Source organism: Hakea prostrata, chromosome 5, assembly GCF_041222555.1.
Source record: "Hakea prostrata isolate BN-2017 chromosome 5, UWA_Hpros_2, whole genome shotgun sequence".
Taxonomy (NCBI): domain Eukaryota; kingdom Viridiplantae; phylum Streptophyta; class Magnoliopsida; order Proteales; family Proteaceae; genus Hakea; species Hakea prostrata.
Genome location: NC_142604.1, coordinates 26410254 through 26429324, shown reverse-complemented (window position 1 = coordinate 26429324; position 19071 = coordinate 26410254). Strand labels below are relative to the sequence as shown.

The window sequence follows — 19071 nt, the reverse complement described above, 5'->3', positions numbered from 1 at the left end:
TTTGTGTTTTGTGTTTGGGAGATCTTTTCTTGGAACGAGATTGGTTTCTAGGATCACTTACAGCTTTAGGCCTTCTACTAGTTAATCCAGGTAAAGCACCCAGATGGCGTTTTTTTTTATGAGAGGTCCTCAATAACGAGGCATCAAGACTCCTCTCTTCTTTTTTTCTTTTTTTATTATTTTTTTTAATTTATTTTTTATGGTTATTGAAATTTCATTTTACATAGCATAATTCTAAATTAAGTTAAGACTAAACTAAACGAATAATGAAGCGAAATCTACTAAAGTACTCTACCACAAAGTAAAAAGAAGAATGAGATGAATTGTATTAATATCCGGACTCTTTTGTATATATAGGATAGGAAGTTAAGGATCCTTTTCCTGATTTGTTCTGTCGAGATATAAGTGCACCAATCTGTTTTTTTTATTCATAGTTGGAAGTTCTTACGACATAATAGATTGGTGCCTTTGGATAAAATGGAGAAAATCTTTTCAATATTCCTTGAAAAAAGGAGACGTTATCAATCATATAAAAAATCGAATAAATAGAGAGAAGCCATCAGAGTCGAAATCCAGGCCTAAGAATAGTTGAGGACCCCCCATGGTTCGTGGATCAAAGGTATGAATTTATGTTCGTAGACATAGGCAGTCAATTGGGGCGGTCACTTAGGAACTGACCAGTCCCTTCCGTCCTAGGTTTTGCTCTTGTTTTTGGCTTGAATGATTTCAAACCTAAAATCTATAGACCAATATGTTTTTAGGGGTCCTAGCGAGTGTGTGGAGTCTTTGATTGTAAAGTTTGGATGGAGGTTTTGGAACACCATTCAACTATTCAAGTGAAGGAATTATGTGCTTAACTATGGGTTTATTGTTCATGCCTTTCATATGCATTCAACTACATGCTAATAATGTAGTGTTGTGATTTATTATGTTGTTTAGCACATGCATGCATTTGGTGTATCATGGGATTATGCATTTATTGTTGTCTATCCACTTAATTCCTTCATTATATAATTAAAAGCATGTTGGACTGGGAGTTGACATATTGCATCTATATTTATAAATATATTAATGGTTGTGGCTTACGCCATTGCCCTTAGTACCATTTACATCTTATGTAGTTGCCTATGTTCATATATGTATCTGTCTAGATGTATGGTTAGGGACCCTACATGTGTTACTACCCTTACGGCAAAGGTACTAAAGTTGAACGACCCCTGATAGCGGCATGTGAATGGTGGATGTCCAAGAAATGCTTGAGAGCCTAGAGACACAGTATTGTCGGCGTATCATTCACCTGTTACCCTTAGCCGTGGTCATGGTGAGAGTAGTGACCTATCCTTGGTTCCCCGGTTGTGGCTGCCCAATAGACAATTAAGGGCCGTGAGGGGCTAGAGTGTGGACGTTCCCAAAGGAAATTGGTGGTATCTTAATGCAAGTTTACCTAGATAGAGACCGACATGGTTAGCATACTAGAATGCATCCTAGGACTTCATTGCATCCTACACTTTCATTATTTCATATATGTGTGTTGTTACCTCGCCAATTCTACGGATTTGAACTCACCTTTTCTTGCAGGCCTCTTTTCAGATGTTTATACAAGTTATGACAGATCCAAGAGTAGGAAACTCTTCCTGCAATTGAGATATATGACAACTGCTATTGAGACCAATAAACCACACGATGGATCGTGCATGTGCATATGGAGCGTAGAGATTTCTTAGGACTTCTTATTCTTTTTAGGGTCTATGATAACATTTTTGGGACAAAGAATAATTATTTAAATCTAATAAAAGGTTGTAATTAAACTTTTGTGTATATATATTGCTTTTATTTTATTTTTTTTGCTCATTGATTATTAAATTATATTGATTGTTTTGATTATGGAATCATAGCCTATGATCCTATGACTATGGATCACACCATAGGCAGTCAGGTTAGCTCGCCACCATCAGGTGGGGTGTGACACTTCCCTTCCTTTCCCACACCTTTACTCTATTCCCAAGTCCCACCATAGCACCAAGTGTGAATTTTAATCCTCAAGTTATTCCTTCCAATTTAGTTGTTAAACCCTAATTTGCCCCATTTAGGGTGTAGTTAAAACCCTAACTTTACACAACCATTTTCTAAATTATTAAAGCCCTAATCCCTCAAAAATCTATCCCATCCAAGTTGATTGAAACCTTAATCTCCCCACCCCATCCAACCTTGGGTATCTTTAGGATAGTGAAATCACTCATTTTTCCAATGCTATTTTATTTTGTAAGACCCCACATTTCCCCATCCCTCCCATACTCTATTCCACTCAATTTCCTTTCTTAAAGGATATCCATAACCAAGAAAATTTCCTAAGATTATTTGTTTGTTAGCTTGTTCATAAAAAGAGGATCCTGAGTTAAATCAAATTTTAATGTTTAATATCAACTCTCCAACCCCTAGAAGCTGGGTTACATTAGCAAAGACGAAGAGGAGGGTGTAGAAAAGATGGGAAACCTGAGAAGAAAGAAGGATTGCAAGGAAAAGGGAGAAGATATTTTATCTGAAAAGAGGGGAGGAAGGGGAGTGCCCATGCACACACCGAAGCTTTTAACTCATCTTTCTATTCCACAATCATTAAGCTGAATACATGCATTCAAATAATAAAAGTAATAGACTTCAATAAATCAAGACTCCTAAAGAATTAAATTAAATTATGCTCATATAACTATCCTAATAAATAAATATAAACTCGCAAATATTTCCAAAACTCTCATGTAAAACAGCTCTGGAAAAGTGACTTTAGTGCCTCGAGAGGAGATGATTGCAACAATTAGGGCCCACATGCAAGAAAACTAGGAGGTGCAAAAAGTCAAGTGATTCCTAAATCAGGCTTAATTTGATTCTATGAGAAGGATACCAAACAACAAAATTGCATGAGAATTCACATTGTACAAGAGCACCAGGTATTGGAGCAAATGGGTTCTTAGGCTCATTTACATCTGATTAACCAGCCTCTAGGCAGTCCCAAAAGAGCCTAGAAGGGGCCCAAGCCCATCCAGAATAGGGCCCAAACAAAGGAGGGCTGAGTCTGACCAAGGGGCAAAATGGTCATTTTCAACCCTTGGATCGAGTCTATTTAGTAGGGTCAGTTGAGAATAATTTGTGATTTTTAATTCTGGTTTTATTTTCTAAATTGAAGTCTTAGATTGAGTTATTGTGGTCATTAATTATTAATTAGACTTGTTAGTCACTCAAAATAAGATTCCTACTTTCAAGGAAACCTTATCTTAAAGTAGAGTCCAAAAATGGTAAGTGTCAATTTCCTTAAAACTCAAGCTATTTCCTTTGAAAGAGTTTTATTTTCAGTTGTTTAAGCTAGGAAAAAGTAATTTCCTTTTTATAAGTCTTATTTTGAGTTTGAGTCTATTTAGAATTGAGTGGCTATAAATAGCCTGAATCTTCTTGTAATTAGAAGATTTGATGATTAATAAATTGATTGATTTTGAAGAAAGACTTGGTATAGTCATGGGATCCCTGGGAGGGTGACCTTCACCTGGGTTTGAGCTATGTTTCAGGTTCTTCTTCTACTTCCAGAAATCAAGCAACATTCACAGCCTTCCTTTCTCAACATACAAGTTACAGGCCCTACCTATCCCAAGCCCTAGAAACCATTCCCCATCTCCTTCTTCCCACATTTTCAGATCCCACCCCAACTAGGACTCCCTCATTCCAGCCCAAAACACACGATTATACCCTCTATAGGATTGCCCAAGCCTGTTGAACAAAGATCCAATCTAAGTTTCACCATAACAACCATAGTTTTGGAGTTGAAAATTTTCTGGACTTCATCTTCCATGCAGAGAAGTTGCAGAATTTTGAATTTTCCAGAATTTTCTAAGACCTACCAAACTTTCTCCCCACCTTTCCAATTTTTTCCTAGCTTACAGATTACCATGAACAGCACCTAAACCTACAGAATCAGCTGCCAATCCCCCTTTGAAACCCTAGCTGAAACCTCAAGAAACCCCAATTTACCCTAAAAACTCTAATGTAGTGCTGGTTCCATAATTAGAAGATCCTGATAATCTAAACCTAAGTTTGAGGTTACATAATATCACTTTACTACCTGTTCTTGGTGGAATTCCTGGTATTTTGTTCTTCATATTCAAAGACTACAACCCAAATATCCATCAGCTCTCAATTTTTTCCTACAACCTGACTGACTTCTACCAATTATTTCATGTGAAAGCATAAGTTATGCCTAGGTGGCCTTGGTGGTGTCTCCTTGCATCAAGGCACTCTCCAACACCAGGAGTAATCTAAAGGCAGTTCTGACAAATGGGTTAATGAAGCAAATCCAGTACATCCTAGGGAAGAGTAAAATAAGCATACATCTCTGATTTCCCTCCATCTCAGTTTCTCAGTGACAAAGCAGACAAGGTTAATACATCCTATAGTTGCCCAGATCCACCATCAAATTCGGCTTCAATCTTAGGAGTAAGTCTAGAACAGGGATATATATACCTTTGCACTTTTATTCCATGGGTCAATATTGAAACGGGCCACTCTTATGGGCCTAAAATAAAGGTACCAAGCGTAAGTATGGTAATTAGTTCTATACATAGTTTTTTGAAGCATTTTACTTAGTTCGTTTAATCATTGTTCAATCTGGTTCAAGAGACAAGCCAAACTGACTATGATGTAGTAGAGATAATTAGTGATTACCACATCTCCCACAATTTCTCAAAGGAGCTTTTGCTTTAATTTCTTTTTTAATTACTATTCCTATGTTCAATAAGCCTTTTGTAATTAGCTTTAAGGCCTCACACCCACCCCCCCCACCCCCACCCCCCCACCCCCACCAAAAAGAAAAAACAAAAGCCAATTTAACACGGTATTACCCCCACTGTGAGAAGAATAGTGATGCAGTTAAGAATGTCCAAATGAGTCAGTTTGATGCAACCACAATTGAATTAGGGCCAGTGCCTCCAGTTGAGGATCATTAGATGAATTGCAGTTAAGAAAAATTAGATCTTCTATAAGGTTTCAGCCAGAACAGTGTAAAGTTTCTGTTGGAGCAAACAAACCAAAAAGGGGTTCCCTAATTCTGGAAAACCACTAATGAATGAATGCTGAATTAGTTGCCTTTGTACTCTTATCTGTTGGGCCATCAGACCTGTCTCAAAAATTATGGATCATACCTCTCTACCATATTACACAAGTTCCCTCCAAGTTACAGCCCCGTTCAACCATTATAACCCAAAGTTTAAAGTATCATGCATCACTAATCGGTCAGGTGATTTTAAGGGATGTCTTGTTTCATTTCATATTGTATCGAAGGTATGTATCGTTGAACGCAAAATAGAATGGAAATGATCAAGATGCAAAAAGAAATTATCTAATTTTAACAAAAATCAATAGATTGTTTTAACTTTCTACACTTCAGAAAAATTTACATGACGCTTTTCAGAGAAAACTTTCACTGAACAGCTTAGACCATAGGTTTATCCAAGCAGCCCAATGTGGCACTCAGATGGGGTCTACATTTTTGACAGGTAGATCCAATGTTCATGTTCATGTGCCAAGTTTTAATACAAAATTGAGTTAGCCAAATGATAAAATAAACATTGAAAATATGGCTACGCTTGAAGAGTTAAAAGAACATGCAAATTTACTATTCAGATACGAACTCGTTAGGGTGTCCAGAATCTGGACAAAAGAGAGTGAAGGAAGTAAGTGAGGTTATTTTGGTAAAAGAATGTGAGTGCTGTTTAAAAACAACACAAGCAGACCTTCTATGTACCAACAAAGACAACCAATGCTGAGTAGGTTGCAACTGAGAAAACTAGAGTAATTATACACTCAATTGACTCCAAAACCTACGCGCATGTTATGCAGGGGGGTATTATGGGAACCCACGGATCAACACCCAGGACTCGTATCTCCAAATGAGATTATCGATTGCTGGACAAAGTATGCTGTAAGTCGCAGAACCAGATTTGGAATTGAGTCAATGTCTCACAACAGAGGAAGAGTGAAAACCTGAAATTTGAGAAGGAACAGACTCAACAGAGAGGAGGTGAGGGTGATTGATGAACTGTCCCTCAACCCATCACTTTTGGTGGTTGCAGGGTTAGGTGGAAGAGAAAACAAGAGGGAGGGAATGAAGAACTCCACACAGGTTAACATAAAAAGAACCCAAAACAGGACTTGATTTTAACTTGTACTCTCAGACTCGATCAATTGATCGAGACAGTAAATGAACAAGAAAAAGCTAAAAGCGTCTCTTGCGTGATCCAAGCTGTTTCTGTTTTCCTTAATTTTTCTCAAATGAGTTGCTCAGTTGTAGTATGTTGGCATGCTATGGCAGCTGAATGTTTAATGGAGTTCATAGCCCCTGCTCTACCTTCCGGAGACCACCAGATCGATAAAACTCTACAAAGCTTTTTGTAAATCTAAAAAAGAGACATCCGGGTATCATATCATTTCAGCATGTATCTGCCGATAACACTGAGAAACATGAGAGACGATATGGAGAAAACAAATTCTACATACATATCGGCCGATATGACATGATACACACCGATAATTTATACCTTTCTATTACCTATGTTCCTGTCAACTAAAGTAATATAACTTCGTAGGCACAAAGCTCTCTAGGGAATGATGTAGTCTCAATCAAAAGAGGACCAAGCTGCCTGGAACTTGTCCAGAAATAAAAGTAGGATCAATAGCGTAGGGTTAGGTAGGTTTCGTTAAGACCTATGAGGGGTTTTCTTGGTCACATTCCCTATCAAGATAAGCTACCATATGAGTTTTCGAATTGCAATATCTAGTATGCATCTTGATATTTCAAGATCTGAACAAGATATCAAGAAATTGAACACATACCTTGTACAAAAAGCCATAATTTGAGTCCCCAGCTCAAAATTTCAACAAAACGCCTCGAAAAACTTGTTTTGCTTTAGTAAAGGGAATAATCAATCTTTCTTTCATTTATTAATAAAGTTGCACATGCAAAGGCACATGTTTGCGATGTTTTCAAATCTAAAATTACTAAAACTAATAATTACTAATATGCTGAGACTATTGTTGTCTAAGGCTAGAGAAACTTGAGATATACTGCCTGATTGAAAATTTTGAACTGGGTGAGATTCTAATCCAAATAAAAAGAGTGAATTAGATATACCAACAGCTGTCTGCTGGTTCTTCGATTAGTTTCTTTATTCGTAATTAATATATAGAGTAGGGAGAGGGATGTATTTAATATTTTCTATAATCATGTACTGGGATAGATTTAATATTTTCTATAATCATGTACTATGTTAAACTTATATATTGAGAAGTGACAAGTGGGAGATACTAGAAATTTTTAGGAAGCGGAGTAGTCAAAGGAGATCTATGGAATTATAATAGTTATCCGATGATATTTCAGGCAATGAAAAAGTAGTCATGACTCTTCAGTTCATGTTTTCATAATAGAATGATAGCATGATTGGCCTGATTTTCAATCTACGTTAAAAGATAGTGTTGTGAGCCTGTTAACTTAGTTATTGACCTGATTTTCACTCAATGTTATAGGATTACAAGACTGTTCACTCAATCTGGAAGTATGTTGGTAATTGGTGGTTGGTACTTCAATCCATAGTTGAAACTTGAGACCTGAAAGTCTGACAATATATAATATTGACTTAAAAGTCTTCCAAACGAGTTTGTACTTTAATTGATGATTTGGGTTGTAGTATAAAATTCCAAGTGTTTAGTTAATGTTTACTTTTCAATTAGTGCCTAATTTACTTGTTAATAATGTCTCACACGATCACACAGTTCAAAATATCAGACTGTCACATTACATGTTCACCAATAGAGATCGGCCCTTTATTGCCAAGAGTGCAATGAAGGATCATCTCAAACCTCGGATGTCAAGAATCTTGACCCAGTCAAGCATGGCAGGTAGTCAGGGGTGGAGCTTCCCAAGGGCCAGGGGGGTCGTGCACCCCCCCCCTTTTTTTTTTCCTTGAGAGATCCCTGGCTCTCTTTCCATGTATGAAATATCAGCACTTGCCCTCCACCCCAATTGGAGAATTTTTAACAATGAAGACATTGGGTTGAAAGGTCATTGCATTTTTGTGGATTTTCACTTGTACAGATTTTGAATTAATACCTGAATATGTGTGTGTGTGTGTGTGTATATATATATATACACAAAATTAGTGGTAGAATTTTTGTAATCATTATTCAGCCCCTTCTGATGTTAAATCCTGGCAGACAAGCTTTTGAACCTTGGCAGAATGTAGAAATGAACAGATCCAGTCTTATTGCGACTATCCAACAGTTCCCAAGTTTCAATCGGGGAATCATAATATAATGAAAGACTGATAACGGAATGTGAACTTGGATGAAAGGATAACACAACTATGAATTCCATTAGGCAATCAATAAATCAAATGTCACTGAAACATACCTCCCACTACACAAACACTAGAATCTTTATATTTTCTTGAAGAATACTTCGGCTGTGAGTCCAGCCAATTTGTCCTGGAAATAGGTAACGAAGGGGCCATATCTTCTTCCAAAGACTGCCACACGCTTTCTCTGACGTTAACCTGGATTATAAAGTAAAGAAAAAACATCAGCAACCAATGAGAGCTTATCTCTAAATTGATCAGACTAATGCCAGCTGCACAATTTTGAATTACTGCGTCTCCACTCTTTCTGGATGATTTCATCTTTGTATTGATTCCAAAGTCTGAAATGTAACTTTAATTGATCATGTTGCCACGTAGCCGAGATATCAGATTCTAAGGTTCATTTATCAAGTCATACAGAAAAGGGTAAACATATGGAGAGCAATAGAAAACAGGGTAAGTTAACTATACATAGGACAAATCCAAAAGGAGCCTAGAAGATAAGCTGAAATCCCATCACTGAAACCTTGAAATCCTGGAGTGATATAACCAAAACAATTGGCCATATAAACTAACGCTTCATATATGTCATAATTATTTTGTAGTTTAACAAATACTTGCATAAAATTATCCTCAAATATAGCACGGCCATTCTGCATATATTTTAACAGGGACGTTAATCACTGTGACATTAAGCAGATCTCACAACAGGGACCAGGACACTAACAGGTAAGTAGCTAGACTTGATAGACACAATGAGGAGAAGGATCACTATTGCCTGCATTCAAGAGCCTAGATGGGAGGGTAAAAATGCTGAGGAGTTGGATAACTTGTACCTTTTGTATACGGGAGATCATACAAATTTGTGACGCAGAATCATAACCCAAATTGACTTCTCATCTTAGGATACAGCCTAGGTTGGGCTGTAAGATCCCATGGGTTTTGCAATAGACCTCTTTTGAGGATATTTCCTGTTTTAGATACGTGCATTACTCTCAATTTTTGGTGTAGGAACCTTGGTGAACAAGGTTTGGGAGTTTTAAAAGTCTTACTTTATATTTTTCTCTTAGTTACTAATTCTAAAACTTTCTTTTTCTGTAGTTTCTATTTTGGACAAATCTTAGGAGTTAGAATGCTAGTATTTTCTGTTCACAAATTGTAATTTCTTATTTCCTTTTTTGGAGGACAAGCTCCTTGTCTCTCAAGTTGTAGAGTTAAAGCTATAAATCAAGAGTTCCTGTGGTTCTAGTGCCTCTTGCTAGAATCACAGACTTGTGTGGTTCTCCTCTCAATTCCTCTTCTCTCTTTTTCTCCTTCCTTCTTCTATGTTCTTCTTGTTGCTGCATTTTTGGCTTATTATAGTTTATTTTCTAACACAGCATCAGAGCTTTATTGACTCAAAATAATGTAGTATCATTCCTTCTTCTGAAGTTCACATATGTATTAAGTTTTCCTTGGTGCACAGCCACCTAATGCTGTACCTAGTGTTTGGTTAGGTCAGGAAATTATATGAACTGATCTGTTCTACCTATTACCTTACTTTTAAAGGTCCCAAAACATAGATCATATTCCGTTTTTCTACCTCTCTTAGTCAGTTTCTAATTCTGCACTTTGCAGAAGAAAAACAATTCTCTCTCCATTCGGCTACTGTTTACAATTTTTTTTTTTTTTTTTTTTTTTTTTGCTGTTCATTTGACCTCTAGTTTTGGGATATTGGTCCGAACTTACTTTACTGAATATGATATCTACTATAAGTTATGTCTTCAACTACAGGTGATTCAACTACAAGTACTCCCGAATCCAAAAGATTACAAATTGATCCTGTTCAGATTACCTCTATCAAACTCAAAGGTGGTTCTAATTATTTGCATTGGTCATAAGCCGTTCGTGTTTAAATACTAACAAAAGGCAAACTTAAATTCATTGAGTCGAAACCTCCAGCTGAGACTGACAAATCATATCCTAGTTGGACTAAAAAAAATGATGCAATCATCAAAATTTGGATGTGGAATAGCATGGAACCTAATATTGTAGCCAATGTTATGTTTCACAAGACTGCCAAGGGAGTATGGGATGATTTGCAAGAAACATATTCTCAAGCCAAAAATATGACTTGGATTTATAGTATCTATGAAAAGTTATTTCAATTTCAGCAAGTTGACAAGTCTCTACAAAATTATTACAACTCTTTTAAAGGCATCAATAGAGGAGATGAAATTTTTTCAACCTCTCACTACGGACAGAGAGAAACTTAAGGCACAACGGAATGAATTTTTTGTACCTTAGTTTCTTCCAGGACTGAACCCTAAACTGAAATCTGTGAAAGGACATCTTCTTGCTAGTACACATGTCCCCAACCTTAGTAAAGCATATTCTAGACTTCAACGAATTGCCTTGCCTGAAGATGGTTCTTCTGGAAGACTAGAAGTAGCTCTAAAGGAGAGAGTATTGCCTTTACTACATCTCATGGAAGAGGAGGTGGTCGTGGTTCAGGGAAAGTTAGTCAACCTCCTGGAAACTATGGTGCTCAGCAGTCTGATAAGGCATCTAGGCTTTGTACTCATTGTGGTAAAAATAGGCATGTGGTTGAAGCTTGTTGGGCCAAACATGGTAAGCCAGAGTGGGCCAAGCAACTTGCCAATCATATTGTATTTGATGATGGTATACGGTAGCAAATAATAATAGTAGTTTTGGATCTTCTTTAGGGGACTTGTCTAAGACTCTTTGAGATGATGTAAGCCAAATCCTTTGCCATCTACAAAATATTAAGACAACTGTTTCCACATCCACTAGTACTTCTGCTGCCACTCTCTCTCATGCAAGTAACACAACCCTTCTCACGTCTACATACACCCCTTAGATCATTGATTTAGGGGCTTCTTCCCATATGATTGCTAAGTCATCACTTTTTAGTTCCTTTTCTAAATCCACTACTAATAATTATGTTGTCATAGCTAATGGTACTTCCACACCTATTCTAGGCTTTGGAAGAGTTTCCCCTACACCTTCCCTTACTTTGTCTTTCGTACTTCATGTTGCTAGTTTTCCTTTTAATTTGTTATATCTATTAGGCACTTAACTAAAGCTTGAATTGCTTCATAACCTTTACTCCTAATTCTTGTGTTTTCCAGGACCTTCAAACAAGGAAGACGACTAGTGGAGGGTGTGAAAGGAACGGTCACTACTATCTAGACTATATTGCCCCTACTGTGGCTCTTTCTGATGATGATGTAAATGCCCTCCAGTGGCACTGTCATTTAGGACATCTTTACTTAGCTAGATTAAAGATTTTGTTTCCTTCTTTGAAATCTGTCTAGATTAAATTGTGAAGCGTGCGAGTTGGGGAAGCATCACCGTGCCACCTATCCTCCACGTTCTGTCCTTCATAGTGAGTCTTTGTTTTCTTTAAATACATTCAGATATTTGAGGTCCTTGTAGAGTTAGTAATCGGCATGGGTATTTGTATTTTGTTACTTTTGTGGACGATTTTTCACGTCTTACATGGTTGTATCTTTTAAAGGATCGAATTGAGTTCTTGCCTCTATTTAAAAATTTTATTCATGAAAAGAAGACACAATTTTCCATTCCTATTAAAGTTTTTAGATCTGATAATGCTTTAGGGCCTGTTTGGTTACATGAGTCTGGAGATTTCAAATATCTAGAGATTTCAAATCTATAGATTTCAAATCTATGGAGTTATAATTTATAAAATTAGATGTTTGGTTGTGGAATGAAATATGTGGATTCATCCTTAAAAACTATTTGATCGACGTGATTTTTGTGAATGTGCAAATGTATAGCTTTTTTGAAATCTCTGGATTTCACCCCTTACCCATAAATCTACAGATTCATGTTTTTAGTGTAAGAAGGTGAATCTCTAGATTTCATGAATCTAGAGATTTTTACAACCAAACGGGTATAATTCTCAGATTCATGAATCCATAGATTTGAAATCTTCTAGATTCATGTAACCAAAAAGGCCCTTAGAGATGAGATATCAAATTTTTGTGACTCTATTGGAATGATTCATCAAACTAGTGGTTCATTTAGTCCCCAACAAAATAGAGTGTTTGAATGCAAGAATCACCACCTCTTGGAGGTTGTACATGCTTTATTAATTCAGATTAATGTTCCTAAGAATTATTGGTGTGATGTTGTTTTAACTACTGGTCATTTAAATTAACCGAATTACTTTTTGACAAATTAGCATTTTCAATTGTTTTTCCAAATAGAGAACCTTTCTTAGTTCCACCCAAAATTTTTGGTTGTTTTTGTTTTGTTCACATAGCACATATTGTGGATAAACTTTCTCCTGGATCTATCAAATGTATTTTCCTTGGGTACTCTTGTACCCATAAAGGTTTTCAGTGTTATGACTCTATTCATTGGAAACACTTTGTAAGTGCAGATGTGACCTTTCTCAAGGACACCCGATATCACACTAGTTCATTTCTATCTAATGAAATCATGTCTTGAATGATGCTCCTCCCATTCCCTCTCTTGTTCCTTCGAACGATAGAGTCCCTCTACAAGCTTATCAACACAGACGTAAGTTAGTGAAGCGTATTGTGGATAGTATAGTTCCTCATGTTGATACTGGCAGCTGTCCTTTAGTGGAGGTTGATGCTGGTCCTACGGAAGTTCCCTCTCCACCAGCGGATTCTTCTAGTGGAGATCCAATTCCTGTTTCAGATGACTTACCGAATGCTTTGAGAAAAGGTATCCGTACTTGCACTTTATGTTCTAACATTGTTTATCCTGTTACTCATTCTGTGTTTGTTTCACATTCACCTCCAAACTTTCGTTGTCTTGCCCTTTCTCTATATGTTATTCATATTCCAACTCATCATAATGAGGCCCTTAAAAAACCTGGCTGGAAAGCTGCCATGGAGGTGGAAATGGACACTTTACAATCTCGTCATGCAGTCTTTGGTAGACTTGCCTCCTGAAAATGATGTGGTCCGTTGTTGGTGGGTGTATACTATTAAAAATCTTTTTAATGGTACGGTTGAACGGCTTAAGGCTCACTTGGTAGTTAAGGACTATACACAAACATACAATGTGGACTATTTTGTGACTCTCTCTCATATGGCTAGACTTAATTTTGTTCGTGTTTTGATTTCTTTAGCTATTAATTATGATTGGCCTCTATTTCTACTTGACATAAAGAATGCCTTCTTGTATGGTGACCTCAACGAAGAGGTTTATACGGAGCAATCTCCAAGTTATGTTGCTCAAGGGGAAGACAGTACTCATGTTTGTAGGCTTTATAAAGCTATCTATGGGCTCAAACAATCTCCACGGGTTTGGTTTGAGAAATTTAGCAAGATTGGATTCCTCTGGCTTTATTCAATGTTATTCTGATCACTCTATATTTGTTAGACAACAGGATGGTGGTGTTGTCATTATAGCAGTTTATATTGATGATATTGTTCTTTCAGGCATTAGGGCTATCCATACAGTCAAGGTATACTTATTGAAGTCTTTCCAGACCAAAGACTTGGGTGATCTAAAGTATTTCTTGGGAATTGAGGTAGTTCATAGTAAACGAGGAGTTAGTTTGCCACAAAGAAAGTATATATTAGATCTTTTGACAGATACTAGTATGCTTGCATCTAAACCTACAGATATTCCCATGGACCCCCAGTTGAAATTAGGAGTGAACGATGGTGACTTGCTAGAGGATGTCTATCGTTACAGGAGTCTTATTGGGAAGCTTATTTATCTCACCATTACTCGTTTTGATATTTCATATTGTGTTGTTGTGTTAAGCAAGTTTATGCAATCTCCTAAGAAGGCCCATTGGGATGCTGCGAAAGGAGTAATTCAGTATCTCATGAGTGTGCTTGGGAAGGGACTGATTTGTTGGCCAAAAAAGAGTATGGATTTGGTGGCTTTTTTTATGCTAATTGGGCAGGGTTTGCAGGTGACCATCTGTCTATAACAGGTTATTGCACTCTTCTTGGTGGAAATCTTGTAACTTGGAGTAAGAAGTGGTCTACTGTTGCTCGATTTAGTGCTGAAGCAAAGTATAGAGCCATGGCTCACACGGCTGCTGAGTTGATGTGGCTTCGCTCCCTGTGGAGAGAATGGGATTCTCTATTTCTGCGCCTATGAAAATGTTTTGTGATAATTATGTTTTGCTACCTATATTTCCAATAATTTAGTGTTCCATTAGAGGACAAAGCATAAAGAGGTTGATTGTCACTTTGTTCATGATGCAATCAAGAAGAAAATTATTGAGACTCCCTTTGTGAGTTTAACCGACCAGCTAGTGGATTTGTTCAATAAAGCTTTGTTCAAGCAAAGTTTTCAGACTATTTGTTGCAAGTTGAGCATCAGATGAGAGACTTGTATGCACCAGCTTGACAGGGAGTGTTGAAGAATGCGCAGAGAGGCACTATGCCTTGGTGTGCAAGCTTCTTTTGAGGATCTTTTCTCTTTGAGATACGTGCATACTTTCAATTTTTGGCGTAGGAGCCCTGGTGAACAAGGTTTGGGAGTTTTGGAAGTCTTACTTTCTATTTTTCTCTTAGTTACCAATTCTAAAACTTTCTTTTTCTGTAGTTTCTATTTTGGACAAATCTTAGGAGTTAGAATGCTAATATTTGTTGTCCACAAATTGTAATTTCTTATTTCTTTTTTGGAGGACAAGCCCCTTGTCTCTCAAGTTGTAGGGTTAAAGCTATAAATAAAGAGTTAAAGTGGTTCTAGTGCCTCTTGCTAGAATCACAGACCTGTGTGGTTCCTCTAAACTCTTCTTCTCCTTCATTCTTCTCTTTTCTCCTTCTCTGTTCTTCTATTGGCTGCAAGGCTTATCCCAACTAGATGGGGTCAGCCTGATGGATCCTGCTTTACAATCAGCTCTATATGAAGCCATACTAGATACAAGGCCTGAGCCTTGCATATCCTTTCTCACCAGTTTCCCTGAAGTTATTTTACACAATGTTCTAAATCCTGTCTCTTCTTGAGGATTCAGGGAGATGAAATCTTGAGGTTTTGGCTGAAATCTGAAACCTGGTACAAAATCTGCCAGGTTTCAGTGGTTAAGTTCAGAGGGTTTTTGCATTTTTGGGTTCTAGTTCTTCTTGGATAACCTATTGTAAGGCCTACAAATACGTATCAAAGGCTAGTTTGACTGAAAAACAACACAAAAGGTCTTTTGGATATATGCTTGGTTGTATGCGGACAAAACTGAATTTGTGTTTTCGCATATCTAAACATGCTTGAAGAATAAATTGACATAAATGAAAAGCAATTTCAATTGATAATCAAGTAGAACATCAAACTTACATTAAAATGTGCATAACACATAACTAAAACACACAAATACACACATCATCAGTAGTCAAAGATCGAATAAAGCTCATGTGTGAATTGGGAAAGAATAAGAAATACAAAGCCAAAGAAATTCTTCTATAATATAGACTAATAGAAGCTGCTATGTCGGCCTCACTCAATCCCACTTAAGTCTGTCAGACTCAATGCATTGCCCTCTGATTGTCAAATAATCACATGGTGTCGCCAGGTATGGTATGGCGGCTAGAGTGCAGCGTAGGAGAACATCTCATCAATAAATGAGCTGAAGACAATTCAGTCCTGGTGTTGGGACTTGGGAGCTTCAATCCAGCACATCAGAAATTTGCCAGCGCTTCATAGAGTTTCCCCTTGATTTGAAGCATTCCATGCTCAAAATGCTGAAAACGGGTTTTATGGGAAACGATGTCGAAACCAGCTGGAAACTGAGTGTCGATCGAAATCTCAAGACTTGGTTAAGATAAGCTTATTTTTCACTTTGGCCCCTTCAAAATTTCCAAAATCTTGAAACAGGACCGAAAGCTCAAAATATCACGAGATTCCCATTGAATGTGTGGATCTTTTATTTCGACCCCAAATCTCGATGGGGTTGAAACCACTGAAATATAAGGAAATCTTGGTGAAATTTGGCAAGATTCCACTCATGATTTTAGGCGTGCCCCTAGCTCTTTCAGGTAGGAACCTCACACTATGCCACAATTTTTGTAGGAGAGTGATGATATGTTTTAGTCTTCCACAGATTAGGTAAGTTATAGCTTAACAAGTGTTGCCTGTTAGCAAATCTTGGTAGTTTGATTCCATTTCAAATGCAATAGTCTGTTAGTGAGTTTTAGGGGTTACTTTTTCTTATTGTGGAAGTGTAACTGAGTTTTTAGCCTTACAACCTCAAAAAGAATCGTGTAAAAATAAATTCGGATTCCGCTTAACTGAAATTGCTTTGCAAGCTGCCACTGCCGTCTTCAGTTCTTCTCCCATAAAGGAAGAGTTTCTACTTAGCATTGAATTGAAGCTGCAAAGTTCCTCAAGTCTAGGTTGATTAATTCTTGGTGTATAAAGTCCAAGCTGCCATTGGGATTGTGGAATCAGTCGACTCCGTGTCAGTGAGAAACAAGGAAGGTTCTAATCAAGCTTCTCCTTCAATTAGTTTAAAGATCCTCCTCTTTCAAGGTATTCTTCAATTTTCAGACACAAATTACTTGCTGCCATTAAAGACTGCAACCACAGTTTAGAATCTTCTAGAAGACACAAGATTCTTATCCAAAATATTTAAAAAGAAGACAGGAGTAAGGTATAATTTATGGCTTTTTCTGCAGAGAGCCACAGACCAAAATACAACCATTAAAAACCTCCATCTTTATACCACATAACCACCACCCCCAATAGCTCAATGATCAATCCAAAATTCATCTGCATCAGATCTCCCAAACATTAGATCCAGCCATCATTAAATTTTTTGAATTTCCCAAGAACCCCAAATTTCTGTCTTGGACTCTGATTAGTTTAAAGACCCTCCTCTTTCAAGGTATTCTTCAATTTTCAGACATAAATTACTTGCTGCCATACTGCAACCACAGTTTAGAATCTTCTAGAAGACACAAGATTCTTATCCAAAATATTTAAAAAGAAGACAGGAGTAAGGTATAATTTATGGCTTTTTCTGCAGAGAGTCACAGACCAAAATACAACCATTAAAAACCTCCATCATTATACCACATAACCACCACCCCCAATAGCTCAATGATCAATCCAAAACTCATCTGCATCAGATCTCCCAAACATTAGATCCAGCCATCTTTAAAATTTTTGAATTTCCCAAGAACCCCAAATTTCTGTTTTGGACTCTGTCCAATGTAACCAATCATCACCCTCCAAAATTTGGTTCACATACATCCTACACCTAATCCAACAACTAATAAAAGTTACAGCCTCATCACACCATCAGAATCTTGATTCTTGATAACCCTATCCTATTTCCCCCAATTTGAGCTGGTTCTTAACCAGACCCTGTTTGGTGGCCCTTAGTTCTTTTAAGGCTGGATCAGCTATGTGTTTGGGCATGGTAGAACAACCAAGGTAGACTTTACGGCGATGCCCCACAAAGTGGCACCAGAACAAAAGGTAACCTTCGCCTCAATGGTGCTCGACAGCACTGAAATAAAGGCTACAAGGAATGCTAATGTTGTTGAATCAAGAACTACTAAATGACAGATGGCAGCGCAAGACCAGTCATCATATATTTCCAACAAGGGATGAGTACATATTGTTGGATGTATGTGTCAATCTCATCAACTAGAGCATGTTTAGGCCTGGTTGTGTAATTAAACATTCTGAATGAATTCATTCATATTCATCACCATATTATCGTGAGCAAAGTGGGCATATGTGTTATACTAAATTGATAACCATGACTACAGTTTATGTTGGACAGCCCTTTTCATATGGTGACTCACATTTGGTATACATAGTCATATTGGGGGCAGGGTACAAATGTGAGCACAGATAAGTGTGTGCATTGGTGAAGAACTTAATAATATTTATTCCTAACACATAGTACTGACTCATGCAGCACAATCAATTTGTGCATTGGTGAAGAACTTAATAATATTTATTCCCAACACATAGTACTGACTCATGCAGCACAACCAATTACTTCTTCCCCTGCTACAACTCCGAGTCTGCTCAGGTTTCGTTCTTTTTTTCTTCTTCTCTATTCTGTCCTCCATTAATTGGTCCCACAGTGCAAGTCTAGGTAAATCTCTCTCTCTCAGGAACTCTTCAACCTTCTCGTCTTCCTTCCCTGGTTTTGTTCTCCTCTAAGATCTTTTATCTGTTATATCCTTCCCTTCCTCTTCATTTCCCCTAATTTCTTTTCTTAGTGATAGTGACCAAAAAAATGCTGCAAGAACCCATCAAATCCTACTTTTGTGTTCCTAGTCAAGTGAAACAGGTTTCTTTTTAAATGTGAGAACAAGCTTTTTAAGAGAGGAAAGCCCAATATGTTACCATTCACACTACAGTAATGCAAATAAAACCTAAGAGATTAGTCATCCTATTTGGTGAGCCACAAGTCCAGTTTGCAATGAGATGAAATTGGAGATGCTGCTTTGCTTGGGGAATTAAAGATAATGCAGGATTTTATTAATTATTTATCGGGCTAATTATGCAATCAGATTTTTAATTTGGGTAGGCTATTCAGGATCAGTTTTAGTTAGTTTTAAATTGCAAGAGTCCCACTATAGTTGTCTTCTTATTGAGTATGCCACTTTTTTATTTAAGCACTTGTATTGAGGATAGGACAGAAAAAACAAATTGAAGCTTGAGCTTTGTACACTTGCAGCCCCCCTTTTCTTTCTCCTCTTCTTTCCTT

The 19071-nt window shown here is 37.2% G+C and overlaps 1 protein-coding gene across 4 annotated transcripts in view; it reads right to left on the bottom strand.

Moving 5' to 3' along the window:
• Positions 1 to 19071, bottom strand: part of LOC149015760 (Tetratricopeptide repeat (TPR)-like superfamily protein) — a 101551-nt gene that overhangs the window by 36856 nt on the left and 45624 nt on the right. For all 4 annotated transcript variants that reach the window (XM_089155380.1, XM_089155379.1, XM_089155381.1 and 1 more), the window contains one exon: positions 8444 to 8585. In XM_089155380.1, the coding sequence (XP_089011506.1) occupies positions 8444 to 8585 (142 nt within the window). The remainder of the gene's footprint in view (positions 1 to 8443; positions 8586 to 19071) is intronic.